The sequence below is a fragment of the Equus caballus genome, chromosome 7 (assembly GCF_041296265.1).
Source record: "Equus caballus isolate H_3958 breed thoroughbred chromosome 7, TB-T2T, whole genome shotgun sequence".
NCBI classification, from domain to species: domain Eukaryota; kingdom Metazoa; phylum Chordata; class Mammalia; order Perissodactyla; family Equidae; genus Equus; species Equus caballus.
In genome coordinates this window covers 72,825,835-72,845,337 of record NC_091690.1, presented here as the reverse complement: position 1 = coordinate 72,845,337, position 19,503 = coordinate 72,825,835, and the positions used below count along the sequence as shown (strand labels likewise).

General features: G+C 61.3%; 1 protein-coding gene across 2 annotated transcripts; it reads left to right on the top strand.

Annotated features, from left to right (window-relative positions):
* The first annotated feature begins 40 nt into the window (after positions 1-40).
* On the top strand, positions 41-19,006 carry RELT (RELT TNF receptor). 2 transcript variants are annotated; one of them, XM_023645769.2, is made up of 11 exons: positions 41-198; positions 11,993-12,062; positions 13,129-13,203; positions 13,335-13,501; positions 13,724-13,803; positions 14,528-14,785; positions 16,120-16,200; positions 16,521-16,602; positions 16,786-17,043; positions 17,457-17,655; positions 17,803-19,006. In XM_023645769.2, the coding sequence occupies exons 2-11, from the start codon at positions 12,018-12,020 to the stop codon at positions 17,848-17,850; spliced, it is 1,293 nt and encodes a 430-aa protein (XP_023501537.1). In that variant the 5' UTR covers positions 41-198; positions 11,993-12,017; the 3' UTR covers positions 17,851-19,006. The 2 variants fall into 2 exon arrangements, with proteins under 2 accessions (XP_023501537.1, XP_023501536.1); XM_023645768.2 differs by having other exon boundaries at positions 78-198; positions 11,927-12,062.
* The last annotated feature ends 497 nt before the right edge of the window (positions 19,007-19,503 follow it).

Genomic DNA, 19,503 nt, shown 5'->3' with positions numbered 1-19,503 from the left:
CGCGAGCTCCGACACTGACGTTGGGGGCGGGGCCGGCGGCCGTGACGCGCGGGGGCGGGGCTGCGCGCCTTCGTGGCCCGGCCGGCGATTCATTCAAAAGGCGCGCAGCCTGCGCGGCCGCCGGTGCGCTCGCCGGGCCGGGCTCGGGCGCCGCGTCGTTCCGGAGCTGGGCTGCTGGACCTGCCGCGGGGCGGCCAGGTAAGGAGGGCGCGCCGAGCCCCAGGCCGGGATCCGCTGCTCGCGGCCAGGCCCGGAGGGATGGGGCCCCGAGTGGCGCCCCCTGCCTCCCCGCGTCTCTGAGGAAGTCGGCCTGCGCGGCGGATGCCGCAGCCCCGGCCCCGCGCCCCCCCGCGCCCGCGTCCTGTCCGGCGCCGTCCGCGCCGCGGCCCCGCCCGTCCCGGAGCCCCCTGCCCCGGCCCCGCGCGTCCTCGGGCCGCGACTCCAGGCCGGGCCGCGCGCGGTGGGGAAGCAGCGGCGGGACTTGCCGGTGGAGGAGCCGGCGGGCCCAGGAGACGCCTCCGGCCCGGGAAACTTGGACCGAGACCATGACGGGGTGCGGGACCGGCCGGGGCGGGGGGGTCCTGAACGGTGACAGCCCGTGACTGTGGGTGACACGGCGCGTGAGGCGGCCCAGCCCGGGCGAACGTGGGGCCGGGACACTGGGTGGTGACGCCGGGCCGAGCGGGAGACACAGACGGGCTCTGTGTGTCTGTGACAGGCAGAGTGTGTGCGTGTGATTGTGTGTGAGAGAGAGACCCCGGGTCACTGCGGGTTGCGGTGACCCCAGCCCACTGTAAGAGGACCCGGGTCACTGGGGTCACTGAGTGTGTGTGACCAGAGCAGGGCCAGGGCCACTCGTTAATGTGAGTGTGAAACGGGAGAGGAACCCCAAGTTCCTCTGTGAAAACCAGCCCCTGAATCACTGGGGCCATCGTGTGTGTGGGGTCAAGTACCGTGTGTGCGTGCGTGCGTGCGTGTGCGTTTGTGTGTCTGCTCCTCAAGGCAATGAGTGAGAGATGGAAGGAGGGGGAACCTCAAACACCTGCCAGCAGATAAGGTGCGGGGCAGGGAAGGAGAGGGCCAGGGGATAGGGGTCTCTCCAAGACTGTCCCCAAGAAGGCCCCACTTAGGAGCTCAGTTTAGTGAGGGGGTGGACCTTGAGTGACTTGCCCTAGCAGAGGGACATGGGGGCCAAGGCTGGGTGGCATCTGATAGGTAGGGTGACACCTCTGGCAGCAGCTGAGGGGCCCTGAGGTAGCCTCAGGCTCCACCTCCCAAAAACACACACACACACTTTCTCTCTCTCTGAGGTCCAGATACCTGGCACATTTCTGCCCCCTGGTAACCTGTATTCTCACTGGGCCCAGGCACCATCTTGCTCTCAGACCTGCCCCCACTGGGCCTCAGTCTCCCCATCTGCACACTGAGGTGTTGGGCTGTGAACCGGACTGTGAATCATCACTTTGGGATCCTCTATTGTTTTTGGGTCAACGGCTTCTGTTCTCCCCTCCCTCCCTTCGGGCAGAAAGACTGCAGTGGGGGATGCAGGCAGACTGTCTGCTGGGGACACAGTGGCCCAGGGGCTGCACCCGGTGCTGGTGACAGCGTTGGAAGCACAGCTCCTTGCACCAAGCCCAAAATTCTGATCCATAGACACTGACTTCTCTGGCCCAGGTCTCCTTTCTTTAGTTCCTTGCATAGGGAGAGGGGGCATGGACCTGTTCCCCATGAGTGGGCTTTCATCTGGGAGGCTGAGTTCTTGCTGCTGGAGAGCTGGAGCAGGGCCCCTTCACCTCTGGGCTAGACCCCCTTGAGGCTCCCATGCCCACAGGAGGGTCTGTGGGATTCATGCAGGGTGGAATGGAAATCAGGCTCCCTAGCCCAGGAGGGGTGCAGGGGCACCTGCTGAAGGATCTGGAAGTTCTGTCCTCTGCTGTCATCCTCTGAAAATGTTGACTGCTTTCTAGTGCGGACGAGGGTCGGGGGACAGTGCCAGGCACTGTGCTGAACACTTTATGGAGTGCTCTTGTTGACTCCTCACAGTGGTTGAGATGTGGTGACTGTTTTTCAGAAGGAAACGGAGGCTCAGAGAAGCAAAGTGACTTGCTCAAGGTCACAAAGAGTCAGGACGGTGCCAGGACTGGCATTCAGGTCTTCTGCCCCTGAAGCTGTGAGACGGAGAGGGCCACCCACCTTCCCAATGTCTGCTTGAGGCTTCTCTGAGCTTGCGTCTCTCAAACCCGGGCTGGCAGGCATGGTCTGGCCAGCGTGCCATTGTGAGTTCTGAGTGTGGTGTGTGTTTGCACACGTCTGAAACATTGGGGGCAGGTGGGTGACACGGTCTTCCTGTTTCACCTCCTTGTCCTCCCTCCCCTCACTTCTCACCCCTAGCCAGAGGTCACCAGAAAGGCCTATCTCCTGCCTTGTAGAGCCTGTAGCTGGCCGTGGGAGCGTCCACATAGCTCTGAAGAGTGTCTGGAGTCTGCAGCACAGCCCAGGCTCCAAGGGTGGCGAGAATAAGTGAGAGTCCCAGTTGACCTTCACCATAGCTGAGGGGCCCTGTGCCCCCTCTTTGGAGTTGCTCTAGGGGCAATTTCCCAAATCCTGCCATGTGCTGTGGTGGGGAGCAGGCTGCGAGAGACCTTGAGCCTATGCCCCCCCCCTCAGGGACCTCAGTCTCCCCATTCTTCCCAGAGGCTCCTGCTAGCTCTGAGCACTGCTGCTGTTTGGACGAGAGCTGGAGCTAGGGACTGGGGTATCCCTCTGTCCTCTCTGGAATGACTGGAGCGATGCTCTTTGGGGCTGGTCAGAATAGCTGTCTTGGTCTCCTGGGGCTGAGCCTGAGTTATTTCCATCCCCAACAAAGAGGTGGAAATAGCTTAGGCCTGGGAGTGGGGGGAGAGGGGAAGGGTTACCCTCCTTTTCTGGTCCCAGCCCCAGTGGAGGACCCCCCAGCCCCACCCTGTGCTCTGCCCAAGCCAAACCTTTCTGGTAATGTAGGCCTCCTGGGATGGCAGGGATCACAGTGGGGCCAGGCTGGGTTCCACTTGTGACCTGTGTGATAGTTGCTGGAGGGAGGTGCCTGTGTCTGGCCAGGGAGGGGAGACTTTGAGGGGCAGTTAGCACCGGCCCCTGCTCATACGGTCAGCCCATTTTACAGAAGGAGAGACTGAGGTTCTGAGAAGTGCAGGGACTTACCCGAGGCCCCCAGAACTCTGATATTCTGGCTCTCAGCCTCCAGACAGGCTGGCACTTCTGTCCTGCCACACGTTCCCCAGAGGACTGGACGTGGCCCAGGACTGGAAGCAGGCCCGAGACACACCTTCACAAAATTAGGGCTGCCTCTTTTGTTCTGGCACTGGCCTTGCTGTCCTTGCCCAGACTCCTGTACTGGCCTCTCTGCCTCCGTTTGCAGTTTCTTCACACTCTGCCAGAGTGACCTCTCTAAGGTAACTTTTTGCCTACAGTGAATAGTCCAAACTCCTCATCCTAGCATTGAGGCCCTTATGAGCTTTACATCTTCATCCTCACCTCTCGCTCCCAGATGCCTGGTTCTACTTGGCCTTTGCTTTTGCTGTCCCCTCTTTCTAGAACCTTCCTGGCCATTCAGGATACAGCTCCAGTCACCCCTCTCCCAGGAATCCCTCCCCAGCCCAATGTGAGTCCCTCTTCATTGTTGTGGTCCACCTGCTGGGTGTCCCCCCTCACCTCTGGGAACAGGCGCAGGTATGGGGCACCCATGGGCCCTGCATGCCCAGCTGGGTGGGGCTGGCCTGGCCGGCAGCCTGCCCCCTCCCACTGCCATATCTGTGCTGGCCAGCCCTCTTCCCGAGGAAGGGCATCCACTGTAGGCTGAGGGCCTGCTGTGTGCTGGGATGCATAGGGAGGTTTGCACTCAGGGTCTCTGACGCTCCTGAATGTGTGCTGGGGGTTGGGGGTGAAGACTCAAGGCCACCCCGTGGGGAGGGGTGAGTTTGGTGCTGCCCTGGGCCCTCCTCAGGCAAGGCCCTCCTTCTGGGCCCGCAGAAGAAAGCGCTGAGGCTCTGCCATGTGCTAGTCCCTGGGCTCAGGTCTCCTCTCAGCCGCACTGACAGGGAATCCCCTTCCTTCCCGAGCTGCTCAATGGGGAGCCAAGACTCAGAGAGCAGAGGGGACGCATCCTAGTTTGAGTCACACAGCCACCTTCTGGCACTCAAGCTCTCTCCCAGCCCCCAACCCTGTCTCCAGGTAGAGGCAAGGGTCGTCTGACAATTCTGGCATCAGTTGCCAAGGACAGACCAGGCTGGCTACCTGCAGGGGGAGAAGGAAGTGCCGGTGGGGCTGTTCAGTGCCTTGCCTGGCTGGGCAAGGCCAGACTCCCTCCATTACGAGGCCACCCGGTCTGCCAGGTAGGCCAGAGCGGGAGGGGTTTTGCCTGAGAGCAGCCGGCAGGGCCACTCCGGCCCTGCTCCCACTCAGGATTAGAGGCTGGGATGTGGTCTCTGGCAAAGCTTAGTGCCCACTCTGTGCTGAGCCCCTGGGTGCCTGGGCCTAACTGGGGCCGGGGTGGCAGGGAAGACAGGAGGGAACCACTGCTGTGTCCCTACTGTGTGCCCAGCCCTGGGATTAGGACCCAAGGCTCTTACATCTTCAGCCTCATGTCCACAGGGTCTGCAGTCCCCTCCAGGTATAGGGAGGGAAAAGAGGTCCTAGAGAGGGGAAGGGACTTTCAAGACTCTAGTGTCACTGGGGTCCTAACCCAGGTCTGTCAGTCTGGAAGGCCAGAGCTCTTTCCTGGGCCACCCTGGGAAAGATGAGAGCTCTATAAATAAACAGCCCATGTGGCTGTGAGTGTGTGCCCTGGCTTTTTGGCACAGACAGAGAGGGATGGAGGGGCCTCTGCAGCCAACTAAAGGGAGTGTCTGAGTGTGTGTGTGGAGAGAGGAGGAGGCCCTAAGCTTGGACCTGCTCACCCTCACCATGAGAAGGGGCAGTCAGCACAGGGAGGGGCCTGGCCGTCCACAGTGTCTGGCCCTGCTGTGTGCCCAGCCTCCTGCATGCCACCGCCTGCCTCCCTCCTTCCCTCGAGGGAGACCACAAACAGTGATGGCTGAAGGGGCCCGGAGAGGGGAGGGTCCAACCTGACAGGGAGACTGGGAAGGCTTCCTGCAGGAGGCAGCGCCCGGGCTGTGGCCTGATTGTAAGAAGAGCCACTGTTCGCCTACGAACCCTGGATCCTCCAGCCTCACCAGGAGGTCAGCTGAACAGGCACAATTACCCCAATTATGGAGGAGGAAAGAGGCCCAGGGACGTGGGGCTGGGTCCTGACTGCTCAGCAGCCCTCTGTGTTCCTGACTGTGGCTTCAGCTGTTGTGGGAGTAGGTGGACACCGGCCTCTAAGGGGCTGGGAAATGGGCACCCAGAGTCCTCCCCGAGAGGCCAAGGCTCCTCCGCCCGTGCTGCTGGGACCGACATTGGGTTCCCCAAAGCACTGAACCACTAGGCGACCTTGGCTGGATGCTGCTCGATCTGAGGGCTCCTCCTCTGGGCCTTGTGGGCCGTGGTGGGAACTGTACTCAGGAGAGGACCCCCCAGCACCACTTACAGTGGCTCCGCTTCTCCCCTTCACATCCCCAGAGGCAGGGGCCAGAACCCCCGTTTTCAGAGGAGGACCCTGAAGCTCAGGGAGGGTGAGTAACTTGCCCACGGTCACAGAACCACTAAGTGGTGAGCCAGAGCTCAAACCTCGCCGTGACTACTCCGGAGCCCAGCCTCCCGCCTCTTGCTGACCCCAGTCCTCAAGCTCTGTTGGTTAGGGCCTGAGCTGAGATTTTTGGGGAATGGAGGTCTCTTTCCCCAGCACCCCAATTCTGTAGGAGTTGGAGAACGGAGCAGGCTGGGGCTGTGATCTCCTCTCATTCTCTCTCAAAGCTTCGCCCAAGTCGGCCACGTTGGGGTGATGGGGCAGGGCCTGTGCTGAGCAGACTCTGGGCCGCCCTGGCACATTAGTGATGGGGACCAGAGAGCAGCCCGGGCGGGAGGCATAGGTGGCTTCTTGGAGGAGGAGGCAGCAGTAGCATGAGCGGGGTGTGCAGTGGGCGTCCTCCAGCCTCCCTGCAGGAAGCCCGTGGTGCCCAGCGGTTGGGTGCTGGGCTGAGCAGAGCATGCAGGAGCAGTGGGGGTGCCAGGTTTGTGGTGGTGAGGGCAGGGGCTGCTGCCCCTACTCCGGCAGGGCAAACCTTGTCTCCTTTGAGACCACGTTGTTACAGGGTACTACTTAGCCTCTTTGTGCCTCAGCTTCCTCATCCGTGATGCCTGGAGGCCTGTCTTTGAGGCCAGCGGAGGGAGTGAGGCACGCAGTAAATGGTTAGTGAGGGGGTGTTGGGGAGCCCCAGCTCTGCCCCAGAGACGACTGTCTGGTTTGGGCACCCCCTCCGCAGCCCCAGACTCAGCCCAGGGAAGAGGCAGGGATTGTACCACACCCAGACGGCGAGGAGTTGGGTGGGCCTCGTCTGGCCACCTCAGCCCTTTTCTTAGCCTCAAGGGCCAATTAGCCCCCTCAGCCCCACCTGCCCACCTCACCCCCTGAACCTCTGAAGCCCAGGCCCTGTGGCAGCAGGAGGTCTGAGGGGCAGAACTGTGCCCGGCCCCTGGGGATGGGCCAGGGAGCAGCCGCTGCCTGGTGGGCTACCATGTAGGATTAGGGGTCTGCACGTGTGGAGTCCTCACCCCAGGCTTGTGACCTGGGAGACCGTGGCTGCCCAAGGCTGGGGTGGGGGTAGGAATGGGGGCGCTCTTCTCTCCGAGTGGCCCTGAGGCAGCCTCTGCATATCTCTGGGCCCCCAGTCAGCAGCCCTAGGGAGCTGGGCTCCACCCTGGGATCTCCTCTTCTTCCCCTGGGAATTCCCAGCCTTCCCCAGGCTTCTGCTTCTCGCAGGTCCCAGTGCCTTTTCCCGCCAGAGCTGGCACAGACTAGGGCATGTGCTGTGTGATAGCCCCTTGGCTGAACCATGTACTGTGTGCCGCTCGCTGCCCAGCCTCTTCCATTAGGTTGGCAAACACTGGGAGAACATCTGCTCTATGCCAGGCCTCGGGCTGGGCTCCAGGGTAGGCGGGCCCAGAAGTGAGATGGGAAGCAGAGTCAGACAGATCTGGGCTTCATCCCTGCTTCACCACTTACTGGCTGTGTGACCCCTGTGGCCTCAGTTTACCCGGGTGTGAAACAGATACTCACCTCTCCTGTGAGGAGTGGAGGCAACCCAGGCGGAGGGCCTGGCCCAAGGGAAGGAGGGCAGAGGAGGGAAGGGAGGCAGTGCCTGGCTGCCCTCCCTGCCGCCCACTGTGGGCACTGCCCTACTTCAGCCCCAGTTGCCAGGGAACCACTGGGTTCCTCACTAACCTGGATTTCTCTATTGACTGGTGGCCTTTGTCTTCCTGTCTCGGGTGCGGCCACCGCCGAGGGAGGCCTGTGTCCAGCTGTGTTTCCAGGCAACCCGGCCTCTGGAGGCTGCAGGGAGGTCCACAGGCCCTAGAGCCTCTGGCTGGGGAGACAGAAGTACCTGCCTCCCACCTCTGCCCCAGTCCCACCTCACCTGGCCGGCAGCCTGGCAAGCCCTCTGAGACACAAATTGTTCCATCCTCTCCCTCCCCTGCTAACCCTTCAGGGCTCCTGCAGGCCCTGGGGGCAGTGCCAGCTTCTCAGCTGGCAGTCGAGGCTTGGCGTGACCTGGCCTTTGTCCACCAACCTTCCCAGACCCCTCTCCCTTCCTGCACGCTCCCGCCTCCCAGATTCTTACCGTGGCCAATCGGGCACCTCCTGGGTACCAGGCTCTGTGCCAGACATTGTAAATAAACAAAAGAGAATCGTATTTTACCTCACACCTGCCTTTCAAGTGTGTCATCCCCCTCCACAGTTTATACATGCGGAAACTGAGGCACAGTGAATACTTAACTGAGGGCTTATTCTGTGCCAGGCCCTGTGCTGAGTATTTAACGTGTATTCCCTCCTCTTACTCTCACAACAGCCCCCTCTGTAGGGGGGTCCACAGCCACAGAGCCGGTGAAGAGCAGAGCAGGCTGGTTCTCCCCAGGAAGCCCAGGGCGAATCCCCTGCCTAACACCCCCCCCGCCCCCCCCAGGCTCCTTAACCATCAGCCTGCTGTCAGGCCCTCTCAACCTTGGCAAAAGCCGGACCCTCTCCTGAGAGTGCCTTTTTTGATCCCTGCCCTCCTCCGCACCGTTCAGCACATACCTACCCACATCCAGAGGCAGCACATGGGGAAGGGGCTGGGTAGACAGGATGGTCATGTGCCATTAATGCAGAAGGGGAGGTGGTGGTTAGGGGCTTCCAGGAGGCAATGACTTTGATCTGAGCTCTGAAGGAAGAGGAGGTGTTGGCAGGTGATGGCAGGGGTTTCTGGGCAAAGGAGCAGCAGGTACCAGTGCACGGATGAGAGAGGCAAGTGTAGGGGATCAAAAGAAGCTCAGAGTGGCTGGAGTTTGGGGTGGCAGGGGCCAGATCTCGGCGTCAAGACACCTGGGCTGCAGGTGGAGCTGAACTGGAGGCCAGGGGGCAGGGGGTAGGCATGGGGCTCTGCAAGACCTTTGGGATTCAATGGAGCTTCAGTGGCCACCACACAGGCCAGAGTGAGGCTGGAGAGTGAGTGCGGGCAGGGGAGGGCCCAGGCTGGGCCCGGGTGACCCCGCTGAGCTTCAGTTCTGGGAAAGGGGAAGCTGCTGAGCCCGGGCCACAGCTTCCTCTTTGTCTGAGGCCTCTAGGGCTGCACCTCCCCAGGGCTCCACTGCCTCCAGCTTGGGGCCCTGGTCATGGCTTGGCTAGTTGGCTTTCTTCCAGGGAATTTCTGTTCTGATTGTTTGGGCATTTTTTGGAGGGTGGGAGTGGGCTGTAAGGAAGCCTCCCCCCGCTCTCCCATCCCGCCATGAGCCTCCTGTTCCAGACACTGGCGGGGGCGGGTTTGTGGTGAATGAGACAGACATCCCTGCCTTCGCTGCTGTCTGGTTGGGGGGCAACGAGTACACAAGTAAGCAAACACTTAATTATAAAGCTGGGCGCGGGGGGCGGAGGGAAAGAAGGGGTGATGGGGAAGAAGTCCCACGACCTGCTTTTGGCTCGTTGCCTCATTTAAACCTCCCAACAACCTTGCCTTGGGAGGGAAACATCCCCATCTTGCAGGTGAGGTAACTGAGACCCGGCCAGGTGAAGCAGGGGCTCAGGGCCCACAGGGAGTGGTGTCAATGGGGCCTGGCCCCAGGCTGGGAGACTTCGGGAAGCAGTGGCCTCTAAGCTAACTTCCTTCTCTGCCTGGGCCCTGTGGGGTGGTTCTCCTCTGCCAGGAGCACCGGGGCGGGAGAGGAGGCTCCTGGCTGTGGGCTGAGGATGCTACCCTCCTCCAGGCCTTAGTCTGCCCATCTTTGACAGCCCTCCCTCCTCCAGGAAGCCCTCCGGGAGGTTCTGGGCTGTGGAAGGTCACTGACTGCCCGGCCTTCAGGACAAGGCAGAGGGGTAGGGATGGGGCCTTCACAGATCCCCAGCCAGCCAAGGGGCTTCGAGCTGAGCTTGCTTTTCCATCAGGGTTCTGGGGCTCAGGGCTTAGATGCTGGAGGCCTGGTGGGGAAGGGGGTTCAGGGGCGGGGGTTCACAGCAGCAGTTGTGTCCACGTGTGTGTGCAGGGTTCTGGGCGGCTGGCCATTGGCTGCCTGACCGGGCAGGTCTGTCGGGGGCTCAGTCGGGCCTGGGGAAGCAGCTGTAAGCAGAGACTCGGGCGGCCAGACTGGGGTAAGTGCCGGTTTGGGGTAATTAGAAGGCACATAATTAGAAGGCGTCAGGGCGCTTGGCGGCAGTGTCTGTGAATGGGCCTGAGTGGGCCCTCATTGGCTTCGGGTCGGGCCTTTGGACCCCCATTTTCTCCCTGGAAGTCTCGAGATCACAGCTCGCGTCTGTCTGGAGGTGAGCATCTGCACAGCCCCTCCCTGTGGGCTCAGGTCACCCAGCAGGTGCTGGGCAGGGCCGGGGTGGGACTCGGCCCATCCCCTCTGTGGCTGTAGTTAGCCCCGCCCCAGCCCTCTGGGCCCACCCCAGGGACATGGAGGGGTGCTGCGTCTGGGGACTGGGCAGGGCTGCGGGGCCAGCCTGAGGCCTTGGGGCTCATGGTCAAGTCTAGGGGTGAGATCCTGTGAAGAACGGGGGAGGGAGCATGGGGAGGTGGACTTGAGTGGGAGCTGGGCCTGGGCAGGGGGAAGGGACACTTTGGGGTAGGAATGAGAAAAGAAGACTTGTGACCAAGTTAGAAGAGGGACAGGTAGGGGTGTGGATCAGAGGATGCCATCTGTTGGGTGCTGACGGCCAGGGTGTGACCTTCACTCTACTCTGTGGCCCGAACTTCTCCTGTCCCAGGTTTTCCCCTGAGCTGGCCTTGGGCCAAGAGCTGCTGCCAATGACCTGGAGAGTCCCGAGGATGGTGTGACCACTGCCCCTCCCCTCCCCTGTGGTGTAATTCAAACCCCTGGCCCGCCAAGGTCTGTGCCAGGCCAGGCCGCCTAGTGCGGGCGGATCGGTTTCCTCGGGCTTCTTTTCCAGGTGGGAAGTCTGGGCCACCTGTAGGCTGAGGGGCTCTCGTGTGACCTGGGGTTTCTGGGGCAGCGCTTCTCCTCCCAGGCTTGGCATCAGACAACTCGGGGCTCCAGGCAGGGTCCCCTCAACCTGCTGGGGCCCTGGGCCATGGCTTGGCTCTCTGAGGCCACCCCTCAGGAGTCTGTGGCTGAGGCCCGACAAACATGGCTTCCCTCACCCTCGGGAGCCTGAAGCCGGGCCTCCTGGAAGCACGCATCGAACTCCCTCGGTTGGCCTCAGTCCCTTTTGTTGTCTGATTCAAATCCCTCCTGCTGTTCCAAACTTGTCTACTGGCTGGAGACTTTTCTCCAGAGGAGGCCCCACTTTGAGCCTGGGGCTCAGCCTCGGGCCAGTGCCCATCACTCTCTGCCCTCACCCTGCCTTCTTTTGATTCTTGGCACTTCCCACTGTCTGTGGGGGGACACTCACTGTTCATCTGTTGGCCATTGGTCTCCCCTAGGGTGTGAGCTCCCCAAGGACAGGGACAGTGTGTGTCTTGTTCATACTATTTCCTGTGCTGAGGGCAGTGCCCAGCACACAGTAGGTGCCCGAAAGAGGATGGAAGGCTGAGTGCTGGCTGCCACGACTCCCCCTACCCCTTGGCCCCGGGTCTGCTCATGGCCCGAGAGATGCAGTCAGCAACATGCCAGCCCTCTGTGGAGAAGTTGGCCCAGCATGGACAGTGGGACACATGGGAGGACCAGGACTGTCATGGGGTGGGGGTGGGGGAACACGTGGGAGGACCAGGACTGTCATGAGGTGGGGGTGGGGAGACACGCAGGAGCTTTCGGGGCCAGACTCAGCTTTGGAGGAAGGGAAGTCTAGAGAAGATTCCAGAAAGAGAGGCTTTTGTGTTGGACTTTGAAGGGTAAGGGAAAGGGCCTTCCTTGGAGCAGACATAGCAAGAGTGAAGGCAGAGAAGCAGAGGCCCGGCATGCTCCTGGGCCTGCAGGGAGTTCTGAGTGGCCGGAGCCTGAGAGCTGGTGAGGCCGGGTGTGGGGAGACTGCCAGCCCTCTCACTGCCCCACCCCCAGGGCTGCAGCTTGGGATTTTCTGCCTCCCAGCCTCCCCTGCCCACGCCCCAGGGCACTTTGCTGTTTCTGGAAGGAAAAGGAAGCCTTTTGTCCTCCAGGAAGGCCCCCAAGCCTGGCAGGGCCCTCTGCCCCAATCCAGCTTGTGCTGCCCTGGAAGGCTGGTCCCAGACAGGACACCCCCTTGCAGGCTGTTGGGGTGGGGGCAGTGAGGGTAGGCCAGGCCGCCCCACACTCTGTCCAGCAACACCTGTGAATTCCCTGTCCCGTCCTGTCCTGGAAGCAGTGCTGGGCGGGCAGCAGTGCCTGCCTGTTCCCGCTACCCGCTGAGCCTGCCCTCCATCTGCCCCAGGCTGGGGACCCCCCGGGGCCTGAGGATGAAGCTGAGCCCGCTGCACTGGCCGCTGTCCTGCCTCCTGGTGGTGAGTTGGGGATGGGATGGTGGGGAAGCCAGAAGAGCCGAGTCCTGAGCCCTGCACCCCAGCCCTTGAGGGGTGGAGTGCAGATGTTGCTCAGGAACTCCAGGCCAGGACAGGGTGCTGGGGTTGGTCACTTAGCTCTTCTTTTGAAGAACCCAGGCCGTCTGACCCCAGGAAGCACCTCCTGGCCTCTGCCTCTCCTGGTGCGGGAGGCCTCTCAGCCCTTGGCAGGTGCTGGGAGCCAGGTCCAGGGCCTAAAGAGGTCCCTAGCCTCCTGTGTGACATTTCGTCTGCCCTCCAGGGCAGCTGGCTCTACTCTGCCTGCTATCCCCAAGAAGGAGCCAAATCAGAGGACCAGGGTGTGGGCGGAGGGGTCTCCCCACAGCAGGAGAGATTATGGGCAGGCAACTGTACCTGGAATGGGAAGCAGAGGGAGCTCCCGGTGGAACAGGCTGTGGGACATGAATTGAGAAGATGCTTCCCTTGGGATGTGTCATGCCCTGTGTGAGTGTGAGGGGTGTGAGGAGGCTGGCCTTGTGTCAAGGGGTGGGTCACGGAGGAGGATGTGGTCCCAGAGACTCAGCTGAGGGCCCAGAATAGGAAGCACCAGCTGCAGACGTGGCCCCAGGGATGATGAACCGAGGCTGGTTACTGGCATGCCCAGCTGTGGTGGGGGCCAAGGCAGCAGGAAGGGGGGCGGAACTTGAGAGAGGAATTCGGAAGCATTTCCTCCTCACCATCCTGGTTAGCTAGAAGGGGTGTGACTCAGAGACCTAAGGGCTTGAGATCCTGATCTGGCCTGTCTGGGGCTTTCCAGCATTTTCTAGAAGTAGATGTGGTCTCTCCCTACCTAGGCAGTGGTGGTGCAGCAGGTCTGGGACAGGCAGGTTCTCCTTGCAGCATGAGGGATAGAGCTTAGAGAGTCTCCCTGAAGCCTGGGGGTGGCTCTGTGCAGTCAGCAGTCCCCGCCCATGGGGCATCACAAAGTTGGTGGTGGATAGATGGCCTCAAAGATGCCACGTCCAGTGCTTTCTGCTCTCTCAGTGTGTCCTGCCTGCTGTTCTTTCAGCTGCTGCCCTGGCCTCTGGCCACTCCAACATCAGTGACCCCTTGGCAGTGCCCGCCCGGGGAGGAGCCCAACCTGGTGAGCTTGGCTTGCCCGTCTGCCCTGCCCTGGGAAGACTGTTGAGGGCCCGGGGTGGAGTCCCCAGGCCTGGCTTCCCAGGGGCCTCAGGCCTGGCTGCTGGCTTTGTTCTCACCCCTTCCCTCCCACAGGACCTGGAGCAGGGCACACTATGCAGGTCCTGTCCCCTGGGCACCTTCTCAGCCTCGTGGGGCTCTAGCCCATGCCAGCCCCACTCCCACTGCAGCCCTCGAGGGAGGCTGGAGGCCCAGGCAGGCACGGCGACTCGAGACACACTATGTGGAGACTGCCAGCCTGGGTGAGCCACGGGGTGGGGCATGGGGGCTCATGGCAGGGTGACCAGGACTTTGGATCCTGGGGTCCAAGCCTCACCCACCCCTCAGATGACCCCTGAGATGGGCCTCAGTCTTCCCATCTGCGAAATGGAATGGGTCGGGACCAGTGAGGGTGCCCGGTAGGAAGGAGTCCAGCCTCCCTTAAGGATAGTTTTGGGGCCTCATGACGTCTTCCCTCCCTGTAGGTGGTTCGCCCCCTCAGAGGTGCCCCGCGTTCCCTGTCAGCCGTGCTCTTGGACACCCCTGGGTACTCACAGCTGTCATGGTGAGTGGCAGATGGGGCTAGGACTGGTTGGGGGGTGTGTGGGAGGGGCTCTGGCAAGCTTGAGCCCAGGGGCCCCTGCAGTGTCCATCCAGGAGAGTGGGGTCCTCATTCCCTCAGCCCGGGGCGGGGGCATGCAGCCAGAGTGTGTCCAGCAGGATGTGGTCAGTTGCTCCTCTGGCTGTGTCTGCCCATCTCACTTCTGAGTGGCAGAGACCATCCAGCAGTGGCAGCCACAGCTGGGGGCCTGGGAGCCTCACATCCTGACCAGTCTCCTGTCCTCACCCCCTCTAAGAGACCCATCAGATGAGTGTGAGCACACGCTCGCACATTCACACACACGCTCCTCTCACCTGTAGAGTCAGTCACCTTCTGAGGCAACTACCCCCGGGACCAGGTCCTGGGGAGGCAGGACCCAGTGTCCCCGTGCCCAGGCACGTGCACAGGTGCCATCTGTTCACCCCTCTGACCCAGCAGGCGGGGTGGACAAGGGCTGAGAGTCCTGAGGTCTGAGGACCGAGATCTGAGGATGTCTTGCTCAGGCTGACTGACCAGATGGCCACACAGGAGGAGGGGCTGGCTTTTGCTTCCCCAACATGGTGGGGAGTGGGCAGCTCTGGCCATGTCAGTACCCCCTACACACACACACACACCCCCGCCCTGACTCGGGCCCTGGGTCTTTCTGCCTCTGTCTTTCCTCCATGCTTCCATCCTCCGTGGTGCTCAGAGCGGAGGCAGCGGGCCCGACGTGGCGTGGAGATGGCAGCAGGGGCTGGCGGCACTGGGGAGAGGCGGCAGCCAGACAACAGCACACGCGCAGGCAGCCCTGAGGAGACGGCTGCCCAGTACGCGGTTATTGCCATCGTACCTGTCTTCTGTCTCATGGGGCTGCTGGGCATCCTGGTGTGTAACCTGCTCAAGCGGAAGGGCTACCACTGCACAGCCCACAAGGAGGTCGGGCCTGGCTCTGGAGGTGGAGGCAGCGGTGAGGCCTGGGTCTGGGTGGGGAGGCCAGAAGGCACGGGCTGCCCAGCCCAGCTCAGCCTGGGGGCTGCCTGAGGGAACCAACTTGGCCTGAAGGGTCTGACAGGGAAAGGCCTGCAGAGGACTAATCAGGAGGTCTTCCTGGAGGTGCTACACGTGGGCTGCAGAGGAGACACTGCAGACTGACAAAGTGGAAGGAAGGGAGAGGTGGCCCAAGGTGGCGACGGGGGCAGAGCAGGGGTCAAGTGGCTTCAGCAGGATTCCCACCCACAGTTCAGACCCCTCAGGGGCTAAGCTTGGTGTGTGGTTCAAGGGTTGGACTGCCTTCTCAGTACTCAAGGTGACCTCTGACCTCTGGCCTGAAGGGCTGGCAGGGCAGCTGTTCTGGGCAGGCACCACAAGAGGCTCAGGTTTCGGCTCCAGGCTGTGGTTTGAGTTACGAGTCCTGGAACCAGAGGGAGAGACAGGTTCCTCCCACCCCTACCCTAGGGCCCTGAGCCCCTTTCTTCTCCCCCTCACACTGTGCCCCTAAGGCCAGGAGGGCAGGCGCCCCACATGCTCACACACTGCTCACAGAGCCTGTGGCCAAGTCAAGATGGAAATGGCGCCTCCCTTGCCAGCGTCCCAGCTGCCTGGGGCTGGCCAGAGCCCTTCCCAACTCCTGACACTGCAGTCTGGACGGGCAGGAAGGGGACAGCTTTGGGCAGGCAGGAAAGTGGCAGCTTAGGCCATTTCACCTCAGGTCACACTTGTCTTCTTAGCCTAGGACTTCCTTTACCTGCTGGCTGCTGCCTGGGCACAAGTCCTAGGAGCTGTTTGCTGCCGGCCCAGCACTGATCATCACACGGCCCATTCTCAAGCCCTTCAGGTCTGGGCCCTAAGCTGACCAAGGGCCCTCAGTTAGTTACATAGACAGGGCGGTGTGCAGGGAGGTGATAAGCCTGGAATGGCAGAATTTGCTGGAGTTGTTGGGGGTTCTGGGCAGAGGCAGCCCATGGATCCCTGAGGCTGAGGAGTGGAGGGGGCAGGCCCCAGAAGAGGCTGACCCCCATCCCACACATTCACTCTGCAGGGACTGGAGTTCAGGTGGCCCTGAAACTGCTAGGACCTGGGGTTGTTGGTTTCCTGAGGGAGCAGTGACACTGAGTAGTGAGGGTGACACTGGGCTTCTCAGAATCAGAGCTGAGGCCTGGAGTGTCGCAGGTGCATAAACACTGAGGCTTGTAGCCCAACTCTTAGGAAAGCCTGAGGTGCCCTCTGCCGCCATATCCTGGGGTAGCTCAAGAGTGTAGCTCCCCCACTTTCCCAGGATCATGGTCCTTTTCTCTTCGCCAGGGATCAACCCTGCCTACCGGGCTGAGGACGCTAATGAGGACACCATCGGGGTCCTGGTGCGCCTGATCACAGAGAAGAAAGGTGAGGGGAAGGTCTGACCCCATCCCTGTTCCCAGGAGAGGAGGATCTCCCAGAACCTGTGAGGCAGCTGCAGGGGTCAGAGTCCCGCCCTGCTCTGCCCCTCCTGCTGGGACACCGCTGGCCAGCCTGGCCCTCTCTGACCAGTGTGGCTGCTGCTGCTGCCCTTTCCCCCTGTTCTTGCCTGATGAGGGGTGGAGGAAAAGGCACATGGCCAGGCTGGGGAGGGGATGGTGGGTAGGTAGGGGGATTTGTGCTGGGCGGGGTGTCGGGGCGGTGCCCCTCACGGCCCAGGGCCGGGTTCTGACTACAGCTGCCCACAGAGAACGCGGCGGCCCTGGAGGAGCTCCTGAAGGAGTATCACAACAAACAGCTGGTGCAGACCAGCCACAGGCCTGTGCCCAGGTGAGTGGGCAGGTGGACAAGGAGGGCCCTAAACCATGGGTAATCAGCTTGCCTCCCAGTGGGACTCACCACTTGGGTATGTTTCCTCTCCCATCACCCGGATTCCCCTTCACCACCTCCTGGGGTCTCTTGGCCCTGGGCCTGGCCTGCCCTAGTGACCACTCCCACCTGTCCCCTTTGCAGGCTGCCACCGGGCCGCCCCAACATGCCGCACATCTGCCCGCATCGCCACCACCTCCACACCGTGCAGGGCCTGGCCTCAATCTCTGGCCCCTGCTGCTCCCGTTGTAGCCAGAAGAAGTGGCCTGAGGTGCTCCTGTCCCCTGAGGCCGCAGCTGCCACCACTCCCACTCCCAAACTCCTGCCCAACCCAGCCAGGACCCCCAAGGCTGGGGCCAAGGCAGGACGCCAGGGCGAGATCACCATCTTGTCTGTGGGCAGGTGAGGTGGGCAGAGACACAGCAGGGTCAGGGAGAGACATGACAGCCAGGGGAAGGCAAGGCCCTCGGGTGAGCCCTGAACACCCTGTTCAGTGATGACCCCACCCTTTCCAGCCTCTGTGGGAGTGGCCAGGGAGAAGTCAGGTCTTCCCAGCTATGCTGTGTTGCACTTAAGCCTGGGCCCCCCGGGCAGGGTCCTGGCCCCCATCATACCTGGGGCTCCTCAGGCCAAAGGCCTGTCCACTTGCAACCTAGGATTGGGGGGTGTTGGGGGCTCATCTGTGGGTGGGAGGGTGTGGGAAGGGCTCAGGCTCTGATCCATGAACTTGCTGAGTGATCCTGGCAGGTGCTGTCTTCTCTACTCCTGGGGTTCCCCCTCTAATGGGGGGTTGATTGCACCACCTCTTCTCCCAGGTTCCGTGTGGCCCGAATTCCTGAGCAGCGGACAAGTTCAGCAGCCTCTGAGGTGAAGACCATCACGGAGGCTGGGCCATCAGGGGGTGATCTCCCCAACTCCCCGCAGCCTGGCCTCCCCACTGAGCAGCGAGCATTGCTGGGAAGTGGTGGAAGCCACACTAAGTGGCTGAAGTCCCCAGCAGAGAACAAGGCTGAGGTGAGGCCCAGAAGGGGAAGGTGTCTGTTCGTACCTGGGCCAACCCTCACTGTATGGGGCAGAGGTAGAGGTTCAGGGGTCCCTGGGCCACTTTCTTGGAGCCCAGAAGCCCCGACTCAGCTCCAACCCCTCACCCCTGTCCCCCAGGAGAACCGCTATGTGGTCCGGCTAAGTGAGAGCAACCTGGTCATCTGAGGGGCTGTCTCATCTGAGGACACTGCAGCCCTGCCCTGGGAGGTTCCGAAGGCTTCCTGGAGGAGGTGGAGCTGCAGCTGGGCCTGTTAGGATCAAGCAGCTATGGCCCAGCCGACGAAACAGCAAAGGCCAAGGCCTGGAGGTGGGAATGTCCGCCCCAGTGAGGAGGCAGGCCGGCCAGTGAGTGCTGTGTGCAGGAGCAGGTTGAGAGCCCGTCCCCTTTCCCTGCCACCCAGTTCCTTCCCTGCAGGATGCCCCTGACCCTGTACCCTGCCCTAGCCAGATCCTAGGAGCTCACGGTATCCTCTGTACCACCAGGGGGCTAGGCCTTAGCGATGGGGAGGGGCACCCTGCCTGGCCCGCCTGGCCCCAAGCCTTGGTAATTAGTGGTCCCCTGCCTCTGTACAGGGCCCTAGAGCACATGTACCTCCCCCTCCTCTTCCAGCAGGTCCTGTACAGGGAAGGGGCAACAAAAAGCCATGGGCTGGGAGGCTGAGTTCCTGGGTTCTAATCCTGGGCAAGTCCCTGGTTATCACTGGGTCCCAATTTTTCTGTGAAGTGGGGAGAGAACGACATCTCAGTGCCAGGGCTCCTTGGGTCCCTTGCAGTCTCTGGGCTGGGTTGTGTGTGGGGAGGGCTTGCCTCCTTGCCACCACTCCCATTAGTAGCTTTATCTGGCTCATTTTTGCTGCTTCCAGGGCCTCCACCTCCAAGGCCCCTATGGGGCTGCCTATCCACGGCTCTGTCTACAGAAGTGGCTTAATGCATGTGCCTGCCCCCGACCCTGCTGTTTTTATTGAAATTGAAAAAACAGACTTGACCTGGGCAGGGCTGTGGGACAGAGCCCCAGCCTGCCCAGCCACCCCCAGGATCTGAGGAGCCTTGGGGGAGAGGGGTGTGTGATGGAGCTGGAGAGGCACCTCTGGCCTCGGTGGTTTTTGTGTCCCTGTGGTGTTGGTGCGTCTGTCTCCCAGCCTGGGCAGTGCAGGCAACTGCCCAGCCCCCATCTCCACTCAGCAACCTGGTTATTTATGTGGGGCCGTGCAGGCACGGGCCCCACTGCCATCCCCATTTTATTTATTGGAACTTTGCTGTTGTCCTATCCTTGCGTCTCTATCCCCATCCAGTTGTTGAATAATAAAAGGTGGGAAAGTGGTGTCATGAGGAGCTTCTTTTCCCTGTGCCTCTTCCCAGGTCATCTCTCCATTTGCCAAATAGGTCTTAGCTCTGTGTCGGGCACCATATGTGGGACGGGCCATCCCTCCCCTTGCAGTACCTGCTCTTGGGCAGGTGAGCACCGGGCAGCAAGTGAAATGGGGCCGAAAGAGGCTGTACCTCATCTGGTTCTCACTGAGGCCCCTAGAGGCAGTGCTGTGCAACGGAAATAGAGTATGCGCCACGTAATTTAAAATTTTCTAATAGCCACATTTAAAAAAGAGAAACAGGTGGACTTAATTTTAACCCAGCATATCTAAAATATTTTCATTTCAACATAAAATCAGTGTAAAAATTATGAATGAGCCATTCATTTTTTGCTATGAAGCCTGGTGTGCATTTTACACTTAAAGCACATCTTAATATGAGTTAGCATATTTCAAGGGCTCAATAGCCCCATGTGGCTAGTGGCTCCTGTATTGGACAGCACAGCTCTAA

Coding starts and splice junctions, on each gene's coding strand:
- RELT (XM_023645769.2), top strand. CDS start 12,018: ATGAAGCTGAGCCCGCTGCACTGGCCGCTGTCCTGCCTCCTGGTG. Junction 13,502..13,723: donor TGTGGAGACTGCCAGCCTGG/GTGAGCCACGGG, acceptor CCCTCCCTGTAG/GTGGTTCGCCCCCTCAGAGG. Junction 14,786..16,119: donor CTCTGGAGGTGGAGGCAGCG/GTGAGGCCTGGG, acceptor TCTCTTCGCCAG/GGATCAACCCTGCCTACCGG.